This window comes from Lichenostomus cassidix, unplaced genomic scaffold, assembly GCF_008360975.1.
Source record: "Lichenostomus cassidix isolate B80296 unplaced genomic scaffold, HeHo_3.0 HiC_scaffold_34, whole genome shotgun sequence".
Taxonomy (NCBI): Eukaryota; Metazoa; Chordata; class Aves; order Passeriformes; family Meliphagidae; genus Lichenostomus; species Lichenostomus cassidix.
In genome coordinates this window covers 252,216-275,356 of record NW_028147431.1, presented here as the reverse complement: position 1 = coordinate 275,356, position 23,141 = coordinate 252,216, and the positions used below count along the sequence as shown (strand labels likewise).

At 55.3% G+C, this 23,141-nt stretch overlaps 1 protein-coding gene and 2 long non-coding RNA genes across 6 annotated transcripts in view; 1 reads left to right on the top strand and 2 right to left on the bottom strand.

The window, feature by feature from the left end:
* Nucleotides 1-747: 747 nt before the first annotated feature.
* Nucleotides 748-3,027, bottom strand: LOC146423044 (uncharacterized). Of its 2 annotated transcripts, XR_014847733.1 has the most exons (4): nucleotides 2,810-3,027; nucleotides 1,780-2,718; nucleotides 1,346-1,713; nucleotides 748-1,262 (listed from the first exon to the last, which is right to left on the bottom strand). It is a non-coding gene; the product is annotated as an uncharacterized LOC146423044 (long non-coding RNA). The 2 variants fall into 2 exon arrangements; XR_014847732.1 differs by having other exon boundaries at nucleotides 1,346-2,718.
* Nucleotides 3,028-4,890: 1,863 nt separating this feature from the next.
* Nucleotides 4,891-7,092, bottom strand: LOC146423043 (uncharacterized). The gene is made up of 2 exons (XR_014847731.1): nucleotides 6,954-7,092; nucleotides 4,891-6,002 (listed from the first exon to the last, which is right to left on the bottom strand). It is a non-coding gene; the product is annotated as an uncharacterized LOC146423043 (long non-coding RNA).
* The window catches only part of CHD3 (chromodomain helicase DNA binding protein 3), a 63,605-nt gene continuing 47,487 nt past the window's right edge, over nucleotides 7,024-23,141 (top strand). The window contains exons 1-5 of one of the 3 annotated variants that reach the window (XM_085045247.1): nucleotides 7,024-7,535; nucleotides 16,714-16,832; nucleotides 19,256-19,444; nucleotides 20,066-20,190; nucleotides 21,877-22,115. In XM_085045247.1, coding sequence (XP_084901373.1) covers nucleotides 7,271-7,535; nucleotides 16,714-16,832; nucleotides 19,256-19,444; nucleotides 20,066-20,190; nucleotides 21,877-22,115 — 937 coding nt within the window. In that variant the 5' untranslated portion in view covers nucleotides 7,024-7,270. Of the gene's footprint in view, nucleotides 7,536-12,992; nucleotides 13,122-16,713; nucleotides 16,833-19,255; nucleotides 19,445-20,065; nucleotides 20,191-21,876; nucleotides 22,116-23,141 lie in introns of those variants that run through there. The other 2 variants (XM_085045245.1, XM_085045246.1) reach the window with 2 other exon arrangements.

Genomic DNA, 23,141 nt, shown 5'->3' with positions numbered 1-23,141 from the left:
GGGGCTGGGGGGCTCAGGAGGAGCTGTGGGGGTCCCGAGGGGCTGTGGAGGGGCTCTGAGGGGCCTGGGGGTCTGAGGCTGGGGGGCTCTGAGGGGCCTGGGGGAGCTGTGGGGGTCCGAGGGCTTGGGGGGTTCAGGAGGGGCCTGGGGGGTCCTGAGGGGCTGGGGGGGAGTCTTGAGGAGCTGGGGGGGCTCTGAGGGGCTGAGGGGTCTCAGGAGGGGCTGGCGCGAGTCCTGAGGGGCCGTGGGGGTCCTGAGGGGCTGGGGGGGCTCAGGAGGGGCCTGGGGGGGCTGTGGGGGTCCTGAGGGGCTTGGGTCCCCATTTTGGGGGGTCTCACCCCCCAGCCAGGTGCGCCCCCTGCTGGAGGCCGCGAGTGATGACGTCACCCCGGAGGGGGTTGGGGGATCCCCCAAAGCACCGGGGGGGGTCAGGGGTCCCCAAGCCCCTCCCCCCCAAATGAGGGTCTCACCGCTCTCCCCTCACTGGGGTCACCAGGACCCCCCAGGATTGGGGTCCCCCTTGTGTCCCTTGGCAGGGTTGGGGTCCCTTGTCCCTGGTGGGAGGGGTCTCCCCTCGATTTTGGGGACTCCCCTCAGTCACGGGGGTGCTGTGACCCCCCAGCCCCTCCCCCAGCCCCCCCAAACCAGAGTGACCCCCAAAATCCCCGCTGTCCCCTCCCCCACCCCCCAAATCCCCGCTGTCCCCTCAGCCCCTCCCCCACCCCCTGTCCCTCCCCCGCAGCTCTGGTGACAGTGATGGTGACACCAGTGGGGTCAGAGGGTTCCCCGGAGGGTCACCCCCAGTTTTGGGATTTTGGGGGCAAATTGTAACTTTTTGAGCCAAAATAAATCTGATTTTGTCAAAACAAGGCGCAGCGGAGCCTCGGGGGAGGTGACACACTCGGGGACACTTTGGGGACACTTTGGGGACAAACCCCGGCTGTGGGGTGACAATGGGGTGTCATCACCCTGTGTCACCCCTCGTGGGGTGTGCTGTCCCCCACCTTGGGGGTGGCACGGCCTTGGTGTCCCCAAGTGTCACCCCGGGGTGTTTCCCACGGTGGGGACAGCAGGTGACACTGGCTGGGTGTGTGGCACTGGCTGTTTGTCCCCAGCGGTGGCTGCCAGCCCCTGGCACTGTCACCTGTGACACGGTCACCTGTGACACGGTCACCTGTCCCCAGCGCTGACCTGACCTGCCCGGGAGGGCTCACGGTGTCCCCACAGCTGTGCGTGTCACCTGTCCGTGTCACCTGTGTCACCTGTCTGTGTGTCTGTCTGTCCATGTCACCTGTCCGTGTCACTTGCCTGTGTCATTTCTGTCTGTCCATGTCACCTGTGTCACCTATCCATGTCACCTGTCCCTGTGTCCAGCTGTCTGTGTCACCTGTCCATGTCACCTGTGTGTCTGCCTGTCCATCTTACCTGTCCCTGGGTATGGCTGTCTGTGTCACCTGTCCTTGTCACCTGTTCTCGTCACCTGTCCGTGTCACCTGTCCGTTTCACCTGTCCATATCTGTCTGTCTGTGTCTGTCTGTCCCTTTCACCTGTCTGAGTCTGTTTGTGTCCCCTGTCCATGTCACCCGTCCATTGTCCCCTGTGTCTCATTGTGTCCCCTGTCCATGTGTGGTTGTGTCACCTGTCCATGTCCATCCGTCTGTGTCCAGCTGTCCTTGTCACCTGTCCACTGTCCCCTGTGTCCCACAGTGTCCCCTGTCCATTGTCCCCTGTCCATTGTCACCTGTCCATGTCCGTGTCCCCTGTGTCCCACAGTGTCACCTGTCCCTGTTCATCTCCAGCTCTCCCCACAGTGGCTCTGGTGTCCCCACAAGGACGGTCTGGCTGTTGTCACTGTCCCCATGAGGACGGTCTGGCTGTTGTCACTGTCACCACAAGGACGGTCTGGCTGTTGTCACTGTCCCCATGAGGACGGTCTGGCTGTTGTCACTGTCACCACGAGGACAGTCTGGCTGTTGTCACTGTCACCACCAGGGCACAGGCGGTGGCAGGGGACAGGTGGGTGACACTGCCGCCATCTGACGGTGTCCCTGCCTGGTGACACCACGTGGGATGGTGTCACCCTCCTGGAGCCACCGCCAGGACCCTCAGGGGGTCACTTGGGGGTGTGACAGTGACAGAGGGTGGGAAAAGCCCTGGGATGGCTGAGTGACACTGTGACAACCTGCGGTGACATTGTGACACTCCATGGTGACATGGTGACAACCCACAGTGACACTACATGGTGACACGGTGACATGGTGACACGGTGACATGGTGACACAGTGACGCTGTGACAACCTGCAGTGACACGGTGACATTACATGGTGACAACCTGTGGTGACACTGTGATACTGTGACAACCCATGGTGACAGTGTGACACTGTGATACTCCATGGTGACAGGGTGACAACCCACGGTGACACAGTGACAACCGGCAGTGACACTCCACGGTGAGATTGTGACATCGTGAACTCCATGGTGACACAGTGACAACCCACGCTGTCAGTATGACACTCCATGGTGACATGGACACTGTGACACAGTGACCCTAGGACAACCCATGGTGACATCTCTATGGTGACACTGTGACACTCCATGTTGACAGGGTGACACTGTGGCAACCCACAGTGATACTACATGGTGACACGGTGACCCTATGACAACCCATGGTGACACAGTAATAACCTGCAGTGACATCCCCATGGTGACACTGTGACACTACATGGTGACAGGGTGACAATCCCTGGTGATAACCCACAGTGACACAGTGATAACCCACGGTGACATCCCCATGGTGACACTGTGACACTTCATGGTTGACAGGGTGACAACCCATGGTGACTGTGACACTGTGACACTCCATGTTGACATGGTGACACTATGACTACTCATGGTGACACTCCATGGTGACACTGTGACAACTCACAGTGACATGGTGACAACCTGGGGTGACACTGTGACAACCCACAGTGACACTGTGACACTGAGACACCTCACGGTGACCTGGTGACAACCTGCGGTGACATCCCCATGGTGACACTGTGACAACTCATGGTGACCTGGTGACAACCCCTGGTAATACCCCATGGTGACACAGTGATAACCCACAGTGACAACCCAAAGTGACACTGTGACACTCCATGGTGACATGGTGACACAGTGACCCTATGACAACCCAGGGTGACACTGTGACAACCTGTGGTGACACGGTGACATGGTGACAAGCCCTGGTGACACAGGAGTGGCCTGAGAGGTGTGAGCAGCAGCAGAGCCACCAAACAGAGGGAAAATGGGAAAAAAGGAGGAAAACACCCAAAAAATGACCCCAGAGAAGGGGTTGGGGTGACAAAAGCCACCAACAGCCCCAAAGTGTTGTCACCTCTGGGGTTTGGGGGGATTTGAGGAAAATTTGAAGGATTTAGGGGAAAATTTGAGGGATTTGGGGAGGAATTTGAGGGATTTGGGGGAAATTTGAGGGATTTGGGGGAAAATTTAAGATATTTGGGGGCATTTGTGAGGATTTGGTGTGAATTTGAGGGATTTTGGGGGAAATTTGAGGGATTTGTGGGTTCTTGTGGTGTCACACAAGGTTTTGGGGGAAATTTGAGGGATTTGGGGGAAAATTTGAAGGATTTGGGGGAAATTTGAGGGATTTGGATGAAATTTGAGGGATTTGGAGGGAATTTTAGGGATTTTGGGGGAATTTGAGGGATTTGGGGGAAAATTTGAGGGATTTGGGGGGAATTTGAGGGATTTGGGGTCCTTGTGGTGTCACACGAGTATTTTGGGGGATTTTTGGGGATTTTTGGGTCCCTGGGTGTTCTCCTGGTGAAGAATGACAACAACCATAACAAGTTTTGGATAAAAACCCCCAAAATGCAGTAAAAACTCCCAAACTTTCAGTGTTTTTTACTCCATTTTACATCATTTTGGGCTAAAATCAGCGTTTTTTGCTGGGGGGAACCAAACCTCTGCCCAATATTCCAACCCTGGAGTTTTGGGGCAAAAAAAGCCCCAAAAAGGAATGGAGAAAAAAAATAAAACCCAAAACACCATGAGTGGGGGAAGGGTGGGTGTGGCCTGGGGGATTTGGGATGAATTTCCAGCATTTTGGGCAAATTCACTCCCTAAAAACCAAATTCACCCATTTCACCTCTGGGTTTTTTTGGGTTTTTTGGGGGAGCTTTGAACCCTTTTTGCCTTCTTTTTAATATTTTCTTTCTCCTTTTTCAGTTTTTCCTCCCTTTTAAACATTATTTCTTTTTGCTTCCTTTATTTTCTCCCTTAATTTCCCCTTTTTCAATCTTTTTTTCCTCCTTTCTTTAACACTTTCTTATCTTTTTTGAATATTTTCCCCTTTTCTATCTCTTTCCCTCTTTTTGAATCTTTTCCCCATTTTTTGATTCTTGCCCCCTTTTTAATATTTTCCTCCTTTTTAAAGTATTTTTCTTGGTTTTAGTATTTTTCTCTCTTTTGAATCTTTTCTCCATTTTTTTACCTCCCCATCTTTAATATTTTTTTCCTTTTTTCAGTCTTTTTCCCCTTTTTTGAATATTTTTTCCTTTTTTAACATATTTATCCTGTTCGGTTTTTCACATTTTTCAAACTTCTTTTTCCTTTTTTCATCCTTTTTTCCTTTTGATTATTCTTCCCCTTTTACAAACTTTTTTTTTCTTTTAAAATCTTTTTTCCCATTTCATCCTTTTTTTTCCTACTTGAATTTTTTCCTTTTTAATATTTCTCAGTTTTTCAATTTTTTTCATAACTTTTATTCCTTTTTTAATATTTTCTCAATTTGAACATTTTGTTTTCATCCTTGTTAGTATTTTTCCCCTTTTCATCCTTTTTTCCCTTTTTCAATCTTTTCTCTTTTCAATTTTTTTCCTTTTCTCTTTTTACCTTCTTCCATCCTTTTTCAACCTTTTTTGCTTTTAAAATATTTTCATTCAACCTTTTTACTTTTCTAACAATTTTTTTCCTTTCTCAACATTTTTCTTCTTTCACGTTTTAAAATTCTTTTCCCCTTTCAAGATTTTTTATCCTTTTTCCTTTTTCCCTTTTCCAATCTTTTCCCAATTTCAAATTTTTTCCCTTTTCAATCATTTTACATTTTCCAATCTTCTTTCCTTTTTAATATTTTTTCTGTTTTTTAAAATCCTTTTTCCTTTTTCATTTTTTCCCTTTTCCAATTTTTCCCATTTTCAATCTTTCCCCCTTTTAAATCTTGTTTTTCTTTTTTAATATTTTTCTTCTTTTTCAAATTTTCCCCTTTTCCAATCGTTTTCCCATTTTCAATCTTTTTTCCCTTTTCAATATTTTTTATTCCTTTTCAATCTTTTCCCAACCTTTCTTAATCCCACCTCCATCTTTCCTCAACCATTTTTTTTTAATCCTTATAAACCTCCTTTTTTTTTGTTCTTCCTCCCTGCAGCCTTAAAGAAACTCCAAAAAAAGGAAAAAAAAAAACACCCAAAAGAAAAAAAAAAACCAACCAACAACCCCAAAACCCAACCCACCAAACCACTCCCTTCTCAAGTATTTCAAAGTCGAGGAGGGAGGGAGAAAGAACAAAAAAAATTAAAAAAAAAAAAAAGAAAAAATTGAAAAAAAATTAAAAATTTTGCTTTTAAAATTTTTTTTAGTGCGTGTTTAAAATCACGGGGGGGCGAAAAAGGGGGGAAAAAGGGGGAAAAATGATAAAAATAAAAAAAAAAATAAAGAGAAGCGTGCCGAGTATGGAACTAGTTAACCTTTAACAATTTATGCTGATGTCACACTGAGCATGAGTAGTGATTAATCCCCCCCCGAAATATTTTTATGGAGTGAGGGGGGGGAGAATAAGGAGAGAAAGAGAGGCAAAAAAAAAAAAAAAAAAAAAGCAGAAAAAAGAAATAATTTACCGCAGCCATCTTTGTTTTATGCAGAAAAATCTCTCCGGCTTCGTTTCCCCCCCGGCTGGGGCAACACAAATATTCAAATATTGTCCCTCGGCGAGCCGCGATCTGCGAGAGGGGAAAAGGCAAAAAAAATAGCATTCGGGAGGCCCTAAAAGAGACCAAAAAGACCCTAAAATGAGCAGAATTTGGGTTATTCTGCTCGGGGTGTAGTGGGGGGGAGGGGAGGGGGGAGTTTTGGGATTTTTTTTTATTATTTTGATTTTTTTTTTTTTTTAATCGAGTGTTTTTAAGGACTGGCGTTTTTTCGTGGGGCTTGTTTTGAATTTTTTTCTGAACCTCGCACGGTTGATTTTTTAAAGGATTTTTGGGGTTTTCTTGGATGTTGATTTTTACCCTTTTCAGCCCTTTCTATTTTTTTGTTTATTTTTAACCTTTTTTTCAGCCCGTCCCTTCCCTTTTTAAATTTCAATGTTTATTTTTGACTCTCCCTCCTTTTCCACACCAATTTTAAGGTCGATTTCTCCCCTTTTCCTCCCCATTCCTCCCGTTTTTAAATTTTAATGTCCATTTTTACCCCTTTTTCCTCTCCCTTCCTTCCCTTTCCCATTTTTCCACCCCATTTTTTCACCTCACCCTTTCTCTTCCCACCAATTTAACTCCTTTTCAATTCTCGCCTTTATTTCTTCCATCCTTCCCCAAACCCTTCCCTTTCCTCCTTTTTTTTTAAAAAAAAAACCAATTTCAATTTTTTCCCCCTCGATTCCCCTCCCTCTTTCGCGCGTTGTTTTGCTCGCTTTTTTGTGTATTTTTAAGCCTTTTTAAGCCTTCTTTCCTCTCTTTTCCCCCCTCTTTCCTCCCCCAAGGTGTGTTTGGGGCAACTTTACCAAAAAAACCTCAATTCGGCCATTTTGCGCTTTTTTTTCCCCTCACGGAGTGGGGGGGGGCAACCACCACCCCCCATTTTCCCCTTTTTTCCCTCATTTTTAACCCCTCCCTTCTCCCTATTCCCCCCCCTCCCCCCCTCCCCAAACGGGGTGTGTTTTTAATTATTATTACCCTTTTTTTCGCTCCTTTTTCCCACCGGGGGGGTTTATTTTAAAATCACACCCGGGGCGGCCATTTTCGCTGCCGGCGCCGTCCCGCCGCCCGCCGCCCCGCGCGCCCCGAGGCGATTTTAAGCGGTTTTAACCGATCCGGGCGTTTTTCGCCCCATCGCCGCCGCCCCCCCCGCGCGGCCCCGCCGGGCCAGCCCCGGGGGGGGTCGCCGTTCGCCGCCCCCTCCCCGCTTTCCCCTCACGGCGGCGGGGGCGGCTCGGGGCGGTGGGAGCGGCGAGCGCCGAGAGTCCCCCCGGCCCCCCGCCCCTCACCCCGCCATGGCGTCCCCGCTGAGGGAGGACGAGGAGGAGGAGGAGGAGATGGCGGTGTCCGAGGGGGACGAGGAGGACGACGACGAGGAGGACGACGAGGAAGAGGAGGAGGAAGACAACGCCGCCGCCGCCGCCGCCGCCGCCGCCGCGCTCTTGGCCGGCCACCGAGGGGCTCCCGACATCTTCGCCGGGCCGGCCCCGGCTCCGGCCCCGCTCCCGCCGCCGCCGCCGCCGCCGCCCGCCGCGCCCGGGCCGCCGGAGGCGCCCGCAGGTACCGAGTGACCCCTCAGGGATTGCTGGGGGTGCGGCCGGGACCCCCCGAGTGACCCCAACCCCAGACCCCTCAGGGATCCCCCGAGTGACCCCTCAGGGATTGCCGGGGGTACTGCTGGGACCCCCCAAGTGACCCCTCAGAGCTCCCCCCCGGGTGACCCCTCAGAGAGCCCGGGGGTACTGCCGGGACCCCCCGAGTGACCCCAATCCCCGAGTGACCCCTCAGAGCTCCCCTGAGGTACCGCCGGGACCCCCCGAGTGACCATCTCTCCCGAGCCCCTCACAGTTTCCCGCAATTACCGGGATCCCCCGAGCCCCTTAGAGCTTCCTGGAGGTACCGCCGGGACCCCCCGAGTGACCCTCAGAGATTCCCTGAGGTACCGCCGGGACCCCCGAGTGACCGTCAGAGATTCCCTGAGGTACCGCCGGGACCCCCGAGTGACCCCTCAGAGCTCCCCCCCGAGCCCCTCAGTGATTCTCGGAGATGCCGGGATCCCCCAAGCGCTTCCCTCCCCAGCTCATCTCCACCCGAGCCCTCAGAGCTTCCCGGGGCCTCTTCAGATTCTGCTGAGACCCCCGAGCCCCTCAGAGCTTCCCGGGGCCTCTTCGGGTACCGCTGAGACCCCCGAGCCCCTCAGAGCTTCCCGGGGCCTCCCGAGCTCCCCCTTCCCACTCCCTCAGCGCTTCCCGGAGGCACCCGGTGGTACCGAGACCCCCGAGCCCCACTGAACCTTCCCGGTGGTACCGAGACCCCCGAGCCCCACTGTCCCCTCAGCGCATCCCGGTGGTACCGAGACCTCCTGATCCCCACTGTCCCCTCAGCTCTTCCCCGAAGCAAGCACCGAGCCCCCTGATCTACCCCTGCTCCCTCAGAGCTTCCCGGGGCCACCCGGCGGTACCGAGACCCCCGAGCTCCACTGACCCCTCAGTGCTTCCCGGCCATACCGAGACCCCCGAGCCCCACTGAACCTTCCCGGCCATACCGAGACCCCCGAGCCCCACTGACCCCTCAGTGCTTCCCGGCCATACCGACACCCCCTGATCCCCCCTTACTCCTGGTCTCATCAGCTCCTCCCGGAGCTTCCCAGGACGCCCTGATGCTCCTCATCCCCGCTGTCCCCTCAGCGCTTCCCGGGACCCCCGAGGCCTCCCTGAGCCCTCAGCCCTTCCCGAGACCCCCGAGGCCTCCCTGAGACCCCTGAGGCCTCCTCAGTGCCCTCAGCACTTCCCGGGACCCCCGAGGCCTCCCTGAGACCCCTGAGGCCTCCTCAGTGCCCTCAGTGCTTCCTGAGACCCCCGAGGCCTCCCTGAGACCCCTGAGGCCTCCTCAGTGCCCTCAGTGCTTCCTGAGACCCCCGAGGCCTCCCTGAGACCCCCGAGGCTTCCCTGAGACCCCTCATGGCTTCCCTGAGACCCCCGAGGGCTCCCCGAGCCCTCAGCCCTTCCCGCCGCCCCGGGGTGGCTGTGAGGGGAGGGAGGTGTTTGTAAACAATCATGAGTTTGTCACCGCGAGTGTCACCGTGTGGCCACCCGGCTGTGGGGACACCTGCCACCCCACCCTGGCGCTGAGGGGAGCCCATGGTGGCAGGAGTCACCCGGGGGACACCTGAGGGGACCCAGATGGCTGTGGGGTGATGGAGTTGATGTGTCCCTGCCAGGACCCAAGGTGGGCATTAAACCCACTGCTGTGGGGTGATGGGGTTGTTGTGTCCCTGCCAGGACCCAAAGTGTGTACTGACCCCATCCTGTGGGGTGACGGAGGTTATTGTGTCCCTGCCAGGACCCAAAGTGGGTGCTGAACCCCATGCTGTGGGGTGACGGAGGTTATTGTGTCCCTGCCAGGACCCACAGTGGGCATTAAACCCCATCATGTGGGGTGATGGGGCTGTTGTGTCCCTGCCAGGACCCAAGTGGGTATCACACCCACTGCTGTGGGGTGATGGGGCTGTTGTGTCCCTGCCAGGACCCAAGGGGGTGCTGACCCCATAACGTGGGCTGATGGGTGTTGCTGTGCACCTGACAGGACCCAGAGTAGCTATTTTGCAGGCTGTAGGTACCTGACAGGACCCAGAGTGGCTGTTGCACCCTCATTTCGGGGTGACGAGTGTTGCTGTGCACCTGACAGGACCCAGAGTGGCTGTTTTGCGGGCTGTAGGTACCTGACAGGACCCAGAGTGGCTGTTCTGGGGGGTGTTGCAGGCTGTAGGTACCTGACAGGACCCAGAGTGGCTGTTCTGTGGGGTGTTGCAGGCTGTAGGTACCTGACAGGACCCAAGTTGCCTGTTGCACCCCACGCTGTGGAGCAGTGGCTCCTGGTGTTCCCCTGCCAGGACCTGGCGTGGGTGCTGACCCCACGATGTGAGGTGATGTGCACCTGCCAGGACCTGGATGAGTTATTACACCCCATACTGAGGTGTTTGGGGGTTGTTTCTCCCCTGCCAGGACCCAGATTGGCTGTTACACCCTAAGTTGGAGTGCCTGGGGGCTGTTTCTCCCCTGCCAGGACCTGAACCACTTGTCTGGGGTCAGTTTCTCGCCTGCCAGGACCTGAACCAGTTGCTGGGGGCTGTTTCTCCCCTGCCAGGACCTGAACCACTTGTCTGGGGTCAGTTTCTCGCCTGCCAGGACCTGAACCAGTTGCTGGGGGCTGTTTCTTCCCTGCCAGGACCCGAACCAGTTGTTGGGGGTTGTTTCTCCCCTGCCAGGACCTAAACCACTTGTCTGGGGGCTGTTTCTCCCCTGCCAGGACCTGGCTGAGCCGTTTTTCCCCATTTCGGGGCATTTTGGTGCCAAAGCTCTCGGTGTCACCGCTGTCCCCTCCAGGCTGGACCCGCTGTCCCCAGGAGCTGCCAATTCCCTGGGGTTTTATTGTGTTTTATCGCATTTTATCTCATTTTATCGCCGTTTATTCGATTTGCCAACCACCTCCTGCGGGTGTTGGTGACTCAGCTGTGATTTCACCCCAAATTTCAGCCCCTGGGGGGTTTGGGGTTCCTCCTCTCCCTCCATCCCTTCACCTCCTGCAGGCGGAAAATGGGGAAAAAAGAGGATTTAGCACCAAAATTCCCATTTTTGATATCCACATTCCCAGTCTGGGGCTGGTTTGGGATTCAAACACCTTCACTGCTGCTTTTCCAGCAGGTGAGGCCCTAAAATTGACCAATTTTGGCCAAAATTAAGACTTTTTTCCCCCTTTTGAATGAAAATTCTTGGATTTTTTTCTAGTTTGCACTCAAACTGAGGAGGGGAAAAGTCACCTCAGAGCCCAGAGAAGTGAATTTGGTTAAAAAAATCAGATTTAAATTGAAGCCACTCGCTTTGAAAATGCTCAGAAGTGGATAAATTCAGATTTTAGAAGCTCTGTTTTTCTGGAGAAGGTTAAAAATGAGTAATTCTGGGGGTTAGATCTTCCCTTTTCCCCCCAAAATGCTTAGAAATGGGTGAATGTGGATTTTGGAGCTTTTTCTTCGGCCCTGAAATGCTCAAAAATGAGTAAATTTGTATCTTAAACTCTCCCCTCCTCACCAAAATGCTCACAAATGACTAAGTGTGGATTTTGGAGCTGCCAGAGAATGAATAAATCCAGATTTTGGAACAATTTCTATTTCTGGAAAAGCTTAGGGATGGGTAACTTTGGGTTAAAAAACCTGCTTTTCCCCCCAGATTGTTCAAAAATGAGTTAATTTGGGAGTTTTGCCCTCCGTGGTGCTCAGCAAGTGGAACATCTGAATTCCAGATTCACAAAAACGCTCAAAAATGGGCAAATTTGAATTTTAACTCCCATAAAACTGCTCAAAAATGGGCAAATTTGAATTTTAACTCCCATAAAACTGCTCAAAAATGGGCAAATTTGAATTTTAACTCCCATAAAACTGCTCAAAAATGGGCAAATTTGAATTTTAACTCCCCACAAAACCACTCAGAAATGGGTATTTTGATGTCAGAGCTCCCTCCTTTCCAGAAAAGCTCAGAAATGAATAAATTCGGATTTTCACCTCCTTTTTTCCCCCCAAACCCCTCAGAAATGGGCAAATCTCACTCTCCAGCTTGGCCTCCCTGACCTGCTGCTTCCCCAGCCTTTTCCTTTGCCTTTTTCTGCACTTTTTTTGCCCAATTCTTGAATTATTTTTCCTCTGATCCCTCAAATATCCCACGTGGGACACACAGACACCCCCAAATCAGCCCAAAATTAACTTTTTTTGAACTTCCCCCACCAACAGCCCCAATTTTATCCTCTTTTTACCTCATTTTTATCCTTTTTTACCCCATTTTTATCCTTTTTTTACCCCAATTTTATCCTTTTTTACCTCATTTTTATCCTTTTTCACCCCAATTTTATCCTTTTTTTACCCAATTTTTATCCTTTTTTACCCAATTTTTATCCTTTTTTACCTCATTTTTATCCTTTTTCACCCTATTTTTATCCTTTTTCCCCTCCAAACACCCCCAACCCCTATTTTCTATCCTTTTCCCTCCCCAATCCCCATTTTTAAAAACTTTTTCCTCCTCCTAACTCCGAGAATCCCCATTTTTACTAACCTTTCTCTCCCCAGAGCACAACTTTTGCCCATTTTTAACCTTTTTCTCCCAGCTCAGCTCAACCTCTCTCCCTCCACCCACCTCTCCGCGCGGATTTGAGGTGAAAAACCACTTTTTCCCCATTTTCCCGGCGGGAAGGCAACTCCTCCCCCTCCTGCCCAGCTGAAACTCGTTGGTTTGGGGTTTTTTTCCATCCTTTTTTCCCGATTTTTGGCGTTTCCAGCCCATCCCGCCTGGAGAACAATGGCAGCTCCACCGCCGGGGGGGAAAAAACACCCAAACCGACCGAATTTTCCCTTAAAAAAAAAAACCCAAATCGAACCTAAACTTGAGATTTTCCACACTTGGCACCGAAGTTCCGGAGCAAAGGCCTGGCCGGCGCTGGGAGCAGCAGGAAAACTGGGGGAAAACACCCCAAAAAGACCCAAATTTGGGTTTTTTCCACTTCGCGCTGGGCCTCTTCCCCCAGATTTCCCCTTTTCCCCCCATTTCGGAGCTCCCCTCCCTCTTTCTTTGTTCCAACTCCTTCCTCCCCTTTGCCGGAATCACTCCCCCTTTTTTTTTCTTTTGCTTTTTTTCTTTTTGCTTTTTTTTTTTATTGTGGTTTTTGCTACATTTTTGCCATTTTTCCACCTATCCCCCCCCTCCTTTCACCGTTTCACTCGCGATTTCCACCATTTCCCCCCCAATTTCTCCACCTTTTCCCTTCTCTCCTCATCCCCCCGGAGGGTTTTAATTTGGGATTTCAAACCCCCCCAGCTCCTCCCGGCTACCTCCGGCTGGGTCGCTTGTGGCTCTTTGGTTTTTTTTTTGTTATTTCACTGTTTTCAGTTTTTTTCTCCTTTTTCTCGAGGTGCGGGGAGTGGGAGCGTCACGTGTGTGGAAAATTCTGGTTGATGCTTTGCCAAGGCGCCCCGGCTCCCCGCGCATGTCCGAATTGGGGGGCGAAAGGGGGGAAAAAACACCCCAAAAATGGCAGGAGCGACCCCAAAAGGGTTCGCCCCCGTCCCCGCCAGCGGCCGCGCGTCCCCGGCAGCTCCCCCAGGTGACGCTTTGGGGCCAAAAAGCAGGAAAAAGGGAGAATCGAGACAGCGAGGAGGAGGAGGAGGAGGGGGGGAGCAGGGCGGGCTGGGCCTCGCCGCCGCCGCCATGGTAAAAATGAGGCGGAAAAGGGAGGTTTTGGGGTTTTTTCCCCGCGGGGTCGGCGCTGCCGGTGGTCCCGGCGCTCGGCCCGGCTGGCGGGCGGCGCTGCCAAGGGATTAGGCTGGAATGTGACCCCGGCGGCGCCGCTGCTGTCCCCACGCCAGCCTTGGCACCGCTGTCCCCGAGCCCCCCCCGGCGCGTCCCTGTCCCCGGGGACACCGGGGTTCCCTCCCCGCGCTGATTTACGGGTGACAGGGCGGGGGACAGCGGGGGACAGGCACGCGCCGGGCGGGGGCAGTGCCAGCGGCTGGCAGATGTGACACCTCGCGGCGTCACCCCGAGCGGCTGCCAAGGCGGCGGCGGGGACAGCCGGGGCCGTGACACGGATGCGGTGTCACCGCCCCGGGGACGGGCGCGGGAATGTGTGGTGGCCCTGTCTGTCACACGGGGATGCCGGTGGCCCTCGGCCAAGGGCTTGGGAAATCCTCTGCTGGCGGTTGGTCACCGTCACCGTGACACCGTCACCGTGACACCGCTGTCCCCGGGTGAGGGGCAGGGAATCCTCTGCTGGCGCTGGGTCACTGTCACAGTGACACTGCTGTCCCCAAGTGAGGGTTGGGGAACCCTCTGCCATTAGTTGGTCACTGTGACAGTGACACTGCTGTCCCCAAGTGAGAGGTTGGGCTACTGGTGTTTGATCACTGTGACAGTGACACTGCTGTCCCCATGTGAGGGGCAGAGAATCCTCTGCTGGAGGTTGGTCACTGTCACAGTGACACTGCTGTCCCCATGTGAGCGGCAGGGAATCCTCTGCCATTAATTGGTCACTGTCACAGTGACACTGCTGTCCCCAAGTGAGGGTTGGGAATCCTCTGCCATTAGTTGGTCACTGTGACAGTGACACTGCTGTCCCCATGTGAGGGGCAGGGAATCCTCTGCCATCAATTGGTCACTGTGACGGTGACAGCGATGTCCCCTGGGCCGAGCCATTGGGGGAATCCTCTGCCATTAGTTGGTCACAGTGACAGTGGCACTGCTGTCCCCATGTGAGGGTTGGGGAATCCTCTGCTGGTGTTTGATGACTGCACGGTGACACTGCTGTCTCCCGGGCCGAGCCATTGGGGGAATCCTGCCATTAGTTGGTCACTGTGACAGTGACACTGCTGTCCCCTGGGCCGAGCTGTTGGGGGAATTATCTGCCATCAGTTGGTCACTGTCACAGTGTCCCCATGTGAGGGGCAGGGCATCCTCTGCTGTTAGTTGGTCACTGTCACAGTGACAACGATGTCCCCTGGGCCGAGCCATTGGGGGAATCCTCTGCTGGAGGTTGGTCACTGTCACAGTGACACTGCTGTCCCCAAGTGAGGGTTGGGAAATCCTCTGCCATTAGTTGGTCACTGTCACAGTGACACTGCTGTCCCCAAGTGAGGGTTGGGAAATCCTCTGCCATTAGTTGGTCACTGTCACGGTGACACTGCTGTCCCCAAGTGAGGGTTGGGAAATCCTCTGCCATTAGTTGGTCACTGTCACAGTGACACTGCTGTCCCCAAGTGAGGGTTGGGAAATCCTCTGCTGGAGGTTGGTCACTGTCACAGTGACACTGCTGTCCCCAAGTGAGGGTTGGGGAATCCTCTGCTGGTGTTTGATCACTGCACGGTGACACTGCTGTCCCCAGAGTGAGAGCTGGGGAATCCTCTGCTGGCAGTTGGTCATTGTCACAGTGACACTGCTGTCCCCTGGGCCGAGCCTTTGGGGGAATTACCTGCCATCAGTTGGTCACTGTCACAGTGTCCCCATGTGAGGGTCAGGGAATCCTGTGCTGGTGTTTGATCACTGTCACAGTGACACTGCTGTCCCCAAGTGAGGGCTGGGGAATCCTCTGCTGGCGCTTGGTCACTGTCACCGTGACAGCAATGTCCCCTGGGCTGAGCCACTGGGGGAATCCTGCCATCAGTTGGTCACGTCACAGTGACACTGCTGTCCCCTGGGCTGAGCCGTTGGGGGAATCCTCTACCATCAGTTGGTCACTCACTATCACAGTGACACTGCTGTCCCCTGGGTTGAGCTGCTGGGGGAATTATCTGCTGGCAGTCGGTCACTGTCACAGTGTCCCCATGTGAGGGGCAGGGAATCCTCTGCCATCGATTGGTCACCATCACGGTGACAATGGTGTTCCCTTTTGAGGGGCAGGGAATCCTCTGCTGGCGCTTGGTCACTGCGACAGTGACACTGCTGTCCCCAGATGAGGGTTGGGAAATCCTCTGCTGGTGTTTGATCACTGCACGGTGACACTGCTGTCCCCAGAGTGAGAGCTGGGGAATCCTCTGCTGGCCGTTGGTCACTGTCACAGTGACACTGCTGTCCCCATTTGAGGGAGGGGGAATCCTCTGCCAGTGCATGGTCACTGTGACGGTGACACTGCTGTCCCCAGGGTTGAGCCATTGGGGGAATCCTCTGCCAGTGCATGGTCACTGTGACGGTGACACTGCTGTCCCCATGTGAGGGTCAGGGAATCCTCTGCCATCAGTTGGTCACTGTGACAGTGACAGCGATGTCCCCTGGGCCGAGCCATTGGGGGAAATCCTTTGTTATCAGTCAGTTACTGTCACAGTGACACTGCTGTCCCCAAGTGAGGGTTGGGGAATCCTCTGCCATCAGTCGGTCACTGTGGTGGTGGCACTGCTGTCCCCTGGGCCCAGCCATTGGGGGAATCCTCTGCCATCAGCTGGTCACTGTCACAGTGACACTGCTGTCCCCATGTGAGAGCTGAGGAATCCTGGTGTCCCCGTGTGAATCCTGTGCCATCAGTTGGTCACTGAGATGGTGACACTGCTGTCCCCATGTGAGAGGCAGGGAATCCTCTGCCGTGGTTGGTTTGGGGTGAAAAATGGGATAAAAGGGTGATTTTGGCACTGAGTGGCTCCAGGGGACTTCAGCCCTGTCTCTGCTGGGGGACTGGGGGGGCTGGCATGTCCCTGTCACCCTCGGGCCACCGAGGGGACATCAGTGTGGCCACATGTCCCTGTCACCCTTGGGCCACCGAGGGGACATCAGTGTGGCCACGTGTCCCTGTCACCCTCAGGCCACCAAGGGGACATCAGTGTGGCCACGTGTCCCTGTCACCATCCTGGTGGCCCAGAGGGGACCTCAGTGTGGCCATGTGTCCTTGTCACCGTCCTGGTGGCCCAGTGGCGACCTCAGCTTGGCCACATGTCTGTCACAGTCCTGGTGGCTGCAGAGGGGCCCTGGCACAGCCACCTGTCCCTGTCCCCGTCCTGTCCCCATCCTGTGCCTGTCCCCATCCGTGTCCCAATTCTATACCTGTCCCCGTCCTGTCCCCATCCCTGTCTCCATCCCTGTCCCCATCCTGTCCCTGTCCCTAACCCTGTCCCCATCCTGTCCCTATCCCTGTCCCCATCCCTGTCCCACCCCTGTCCCCATCCCTGTCCCCTGCTGTCCCCTTCCCCGTGGCTGAGGTGGCCTTGTCCCCACAGATGGTGACGAGGAGCTGCTGCGGGGCCTCGAGGGAGCTCTGGGGGTGAAGAAGAAGAAAAGAGGTCCTCGGAAACAGAAGGAAAACAAACCCGGAAAACCCCGGAAACGGAAAAAACTGGTGAGCGCTGCTGGCTGTCCCCTGGCTGTCCCCTGGCTGTCCCCTGGGGTGGCTCATGGGGTCAGGGACAGGTGACCTGTCTGGGGATAGGTGACAGAGTTTTGGGGACAGGTGACAGGGTCTGGGGACAGGTGACAGCATCTGGGGATAGGTGACAGTTTTAGGGACAGGTGACAGGGTCTGAGGATGGGTGACAGGGTCAGGTGGGGATGGGTGACAGGGTCTGGGGACAGGTGACAGGGTGTGGGGATGGGTGACAGGGTCTGGGGATGGGGAACAGTTTTGTGGACAGGTGACAGGGTCAGGGGATGGGTGACAGGCCTTTGGGGACAGCTGATGGGGTCTGGGGACAATGGATGATGTCAGGGGACAGGGTGTGGGGATGGGTGACAGTTTTGGGGACAGGTGACAAGGTCTGAGGACAGGGCACAGGTTGGGGGTGGCTTCTGGGGGTCTCAGGGACACTGACAGGGGTCCTGGTGTGACTGAGGGTCACTGACAGGTTTTGGGGTCACTGAGGAGGTCCTGGTGTGTTTGAGGGTCACTGACAGATTTTGGGGTGAGCTCACTCAGGGTTTTGGGGTGATTTTGGGTTATTTTGGGGTATTTTGGGATGCCCCGGTGAGCGAGGATGAGCTGGAGTCCAAACGGGACGATTACCCCCACGAGGAGTACCGGGATGGGGGGCATGGTGTGGTTCAGGGGGGTCTGAGGTTTTTGGGGTGAGGTCACTCAGGGTTTTGGGGTCACTGACAGTTTTTGGGGTGATTTTGGGGTATTTTGGGGCACCCAGGTGAGCGAGGATGAGCTGGAGTCCGAACAAGACGATTACCATGCCAGGGGGTCTGTGTGGTTTAGGGGCTCTCAGGGTGACTGAGGTTTTTGGGGTGATGTCACTCGGGGTTTTGGGGTTATTTTGGCTTATTTTGGGGTGTTTCCCAGGTGAGTGAGGATGAGCTGGAGTCGGAACGGGACGATTACCCCTGTGAGGAGTACCGGGATGGGAGCACAGGGACACTGACAGTTTTTGGGGTTATTTTGGGGTTATTTGGGGATGTTTTTGGGATGCCCAGGTGAGCGAGGATGGGCTGGAGTCCGAACGAGACGATTACCCCTGTGGGGAGTACCGGGATGGGGGCACAGTGTGGTTCAGGGGGTCTCAGGGTCACTAACAGTTTTTGGGGTGATTTTGGGATGTTTTTGGGATGCCCAGGTGAGCGAGGATGGGCTGGAATCCGAACGAGACGATTACCCCTGTGAGGAGTACCGGGATGGGGAGCACAGGGTCACTGACAGTTTTTGGGGTGATTTTGGGATATTTTGGGTTATTTTGGGTGTTTCCCAGGTGAGTGAGGATGAGCTGGAGTCAGAACGGGACGATTACCCTTGTGAGGAGTACCGGGATGGGGAGCACAGGGTCACTGACAGTTTTTGGGTTATTTTGGGTTACTTTGGGTGTTTCCCAGGTGAGTGAGGATGAGCTGGTATCTGAACGGGACAATTACCCCCGCGAGGAGTACCGGGATGGGGAGCACAGGGTCACTGACAGTTTTTGGGGGTTATTTTGGGGTGATTTGGGGATGTTTTTGGGATGCCCAGGTGAGTGAGGATGGGCTGGAATCTGAACGAGACGATTACCCCTGTGAGGAGTACCGGGATGGGGGCACAGTGTGGTTCAGGGGGTCTCAGGGTCACTAACAGTTTTTGGGGTGATTTTGGGATGTTTTTGGGGCACCCAGGTGAGCGAGGATGAGCTGGAATCTGAGCGGGATGATTACTCCCGCGAGGAGTACCGGGATGGGGAGCACAGGGTCACTGACAGTTTTGGGGTTATTTTGGGGTTATTTTGGGATATTTTTGGGTTATTTTGGGGTCTCCCCCAGGTGAGTGAGGATGAGCTGGAGTCGGAACGGGACGATTACCCCCGCGAGGAGTACCGGGATGGGGAGCACAGGGTCACTGACATTTTTTGGGTCATTTTGGGGTGATTTTGGGATATTTTGGGGTCTCCCCCAGGTGAGTGAGGATGAGCTGGAGTCGGAACGGGACGATTACCCCCGCGAGGAGTACCGGGATGGGGAGCACAGGGTCACTGACAGTTTTTGGGTTATTTTGGGTCATTTTGGGTCATTTTGGGTTATTTTGGGGTCTCTCCCAGGTGAGTGAGGATGAGCTGGAGTCAGAACGGGACGATTACCCCCGCGAGGAGTACCGGGATGGGGAGCACAGGGTCACTGACATTTTTTGGGTCATTTTGGGGTGATTTTGGGATATTTTGGGGTCTCCCCCAGGTGAGTGAGGATGAGCTGGAGTCGGAACGGGACGATTACCCCCGCGAGGAGTACCGGGATGGGGAGCACAGGGTCACTGACAGTTTTGGGGTTATTTTGGGGTGATTTTGGGTTACTTTGGGTGTTTCCCAGGTGAGTGAGGATGAGCTGGAGTCGGAACGGGACGATTACCCCCGCGAGGAGTACCGGGAGAAGTCGGAGAGCGGCGGCAGCGACTCGGGCGGGGCGGCGAGGAAGAGGAGGAGGAAGCACCGCGAGAAGAAGGAGAAGAAAACCAAGAGGCGGAAAAAGGCTGACGATGAGGGAGGGCAGAAGGTCAAGGTACGGCTGGGGGGAGCTGGGGTGGCAACGTAATGTCCCTGATGTCCCCAGTGTCCTCAGTGTTCCTGATGTCCCCCTATGTCCCCAGTGTCCCCAATGTCCCCAATGTTCCCAATGTTCCCAATGTCCCTCATATCCTCATTAATGTCCCTAATGTCCCCAATATCCCTGATGTCCCCACTGCCCCCAGTATCCCCACTGTCCCCAATACCCCCAGTGTCCCCTCATGTCCCCAATATCCCCAATATCCCCGATGTCCCCAATGTCCCTGATATCCCCACTGTCCCCACTGTCCCTAACATCCCAAATATCCCCACTGTCCCTACTGTCCCCAATGTCCCCAATATCCCCACTGCCCCCAATGTCCCCAATATCCCCAGTGTCCCCAATGTCCTCACTGTCCCCGATGTCCCCTCATGTCCCCAACACCCCCAATGTCCCCCATGTCCCCAATGTCCCTGATGTCCCCAATGTCCCCTCACATCCCCAATGCCCCCAACATCCCTAGTGTCCCCAATGTCCCCAATGTCCCCAACGTCCCCAATGTCCCCACTGTCCCCAACGTCCCCAATGTCCCCAGTATCCCCAGTGTCCCCAATGTCCCCTCTGTCCCCCTGGCAGGCGGTGGAGCAGAAGTCCTCAGCGCAGCTGCTGGGCGCCTGGGGCCTGGAGGATGTTGACCATGTGTTCACCGAGGAGGATTATCACACCCTCACCAACTACAAGGCCTTCAGCCAGTTCATGAGGTGGGGCTGGGGGGCCTGGGGGTCCTGGGGGCATGTTGGGGGTCTGGGGGGGCTTCTGGGGGTCCTGGAGGTGTCCTGGGGAGGCTCCTGGGGGTCCTGGAGGCACCTGGGGGTCCTGGAGGCACCTGGAGGTGCTGAGAGGATCCTTTTTGGGCAGCTCAGGGTGCTAGGGGGCACCTTGGGGGTCACTCAGGGTGCTGGGGGACACCTTGGGGGCACCTGGAGGGTCCTGGGGGTCACTCAGGGTGCTGGGGGGCACCTTGGGGGTCACTCAGGGTGCTGGGGGGCACCTTGGGTCTCCTGGGGGTCACTCTGGGTGTTTAGGGACACTCGAGGACCCTGGGAGGTCATTTTAGGTCATCCCAGTGTCCTGGGGGTGTCCTTGGGGTGCTGGGGGAGCACTCAGCAGCCTGGTGGGGGGACACAGGGGCACTTTGGGGGTCCTAAGTGACCCCAGGGCCATGCTGGGCTCTGTGACCCTTTGGATACCCTGAGGGGACAGAGCAGTGACCCCAGGGCCATCTTGGGACACTCTGTGACACCCTTTGGACACCCTGAGTGGACACAGTGCCACTTTAGGGACCCTGAGTGACCTCAGGGCCATCCCTGTGACCATCAGGACACCCCGAGTGGACACTGTGCCACTTTAGGGACCCTTAGTGACCCCAGGGCCATCCCTGTGACCCTTTGGACACCCTGAGTAGACACAGTGCCACTGTAGTGGCCCTTGCTCCACCCCGAAGGGACACAGTGCCACTTTGGGGACCCTGAGTGACCGCAGGGCCATCCCTGTGACCCTTCAGACACCCCGAGGGGACACAGTGGCACTTAGGGGGTTTTGAGTGACCACAGGGCCATCCCGGGGTGCTGTGTGACTACTGGGGACACCCCGAGGGGACAGAGCTCCTTTGGGACTCTGAGTGACCCCAGGGCCATTCCTGTGACCATTGGGACATACTGAGTGGACACAGTGCCACTTTGGGGACCCTGAGAGACCTCAGGGCCATCCCTGTGACCTTTGGGACACCCTGAGGGAACAGAGTGCCACTTTGGGGACCCTTGGGACACCTCAAGGGGACACAGTGCCACTTTGGGGACCCTGAGTGACGCCAGGGCCATTCCTGTGACCATTGGGACACCCCAAGGGGACACTGTGCTACCTTGGTAACCCTTGCTCCACCCCGAGGTGACACAGTGCCACTTTGGGGACCCTGAGTGACCCCAGGGCCATTCCTGTGACCATCAGGACACCTCAAGGGGACAGAGTGCCACTCTGGGGACCTGTGGGACACCCCGACAGGACAGAGCAGTGGCCCATGGGCCATCCCAGGGTGCTCTGTGACTCTTCAGACACCCCGAGTGGACACAGTGCCACTTTGGGGACCCTGAGTGACCCCAGGGCCATTCCTGTGACCATTGGGACACCCCAGGGGGACACAGTGCTACTTTGGTAACCCTTGCTCCACCCCGAGGTGACACAGTGCCACTTTGGGGGTCCTGAGTGACCACAGGGCCATCTCAGGGTGCTCAGTGACCCTTGCTCCACCCCGAGGTGACACAGTGCCCCTCTGGTGACCCTTTGGACACCTGAATGGACACAGTGCCACTTTGGGAACCCTTCAGACACCCCGAGGTGACACAGTGCCCCTCTGGTGACCCTCACACCCCCCCGTCCCCGTCCCCCAGGCCGCTGATCGCCAAGAAGAACCCCAAGATCCCCATGTCCAAGATGATGACCATCCTGGGCGCCAAGTGGCGCGAGTTCAGCGCCAACAACCCCTTCAAGGGCTCGGCCGCCGCCGTGGCCGCAGCAGCAGCGGCCGCAGCCGCCGCCGTGGCCGAGCAGGTGTCCGCAGCTGTGGCCAGCGTGGCCCCCGAGGCGCCGCCGCCCCCCCTGCGCAAGGCCAAGACCAAGGAGGGCAAAGGTGGGGGTCACTGAGGGGTTTGGGGGGTCCTTGGGGGGTTTTGGGGGATTTTGGGGTTCTGGGGTGATTTTGGGGGGGGGTTCCTGGGGTGATTTTGGGGTCATTTTGGGGTTCCTGGGGTGATTTTGGGTGTCCCTGGGGTGATTTTGCGGTTCCTGGGGTGATTTTGGGGTCCCTGGGGTGATTTTGGGGTGATTTCGGGGTTCCTGGGGTGATTTTGGGGGGATTTTGGGTGTCCCTGGGGTGATTTTGAGGTGATTCTGGGGGATTTTGGGGTCCCTGGGGTGATTTTGGGGGATTTTGGGGGTCCCTGGGGATGCCGCCCCCCCCTGCGCAAGGCCAAGACCAAGGAGGGCAAAGGTGGGGGGCAATGCCCTTTAGGGGGTCACTGAAGGGGTTTTGGGGGTCCCTGGGGTTTGGGGGATTTTGGTGTCCTGGTTTGGGTTTTGGGGTGATTTTGGGGTCCCTGGGGTGATTTTTGGGTCCCTGGGGTGATTCTGGGGGGATTTTGGGGTTCCTGGGGTGATTTTTGGGTCCCTGGGGTGATTCTGGGGGGATTTTGGGGTCCCTGGGTGGGTTTGGGGGTGATTTTGGGGTCCCTGAGGTGCTTTTTGGGTGATTTTGAGGGGATTTTGAGGGTCCCTGGGGATGCCATGCCCCCTGCGCAAGGCCAAGACCAAGGAGGGCAAAGGTGGGGGGCAATGCCCTTTTGAGGGGTCCCTGAAGGGGTTTGGGGGGTCCCTGGGGGTGTTTGGGGTTGATTTTGGGGGGATTTTGGGTGTCCCTGGGGTGATTTTGAGGTGATTCTGGGGTGATTTTGGGGAGATTTTGGGGTTCCTGGGGTGATTTTGGGGGGATTTTGGGTGTCCCTGGGGTGATTTTGGGGGGATTTTGGGGTCCCTGGGGGTTTGAGTATCCTGGTGGGCTTTAGAGTTTACGGGGGGTGTTTGGGGCTCACTGGGGTGATTTTGAGGTCCCTGGGGTGATTTTGGGGTAATTTTGGGTTGATTCTGGGGTCCCTGGGGA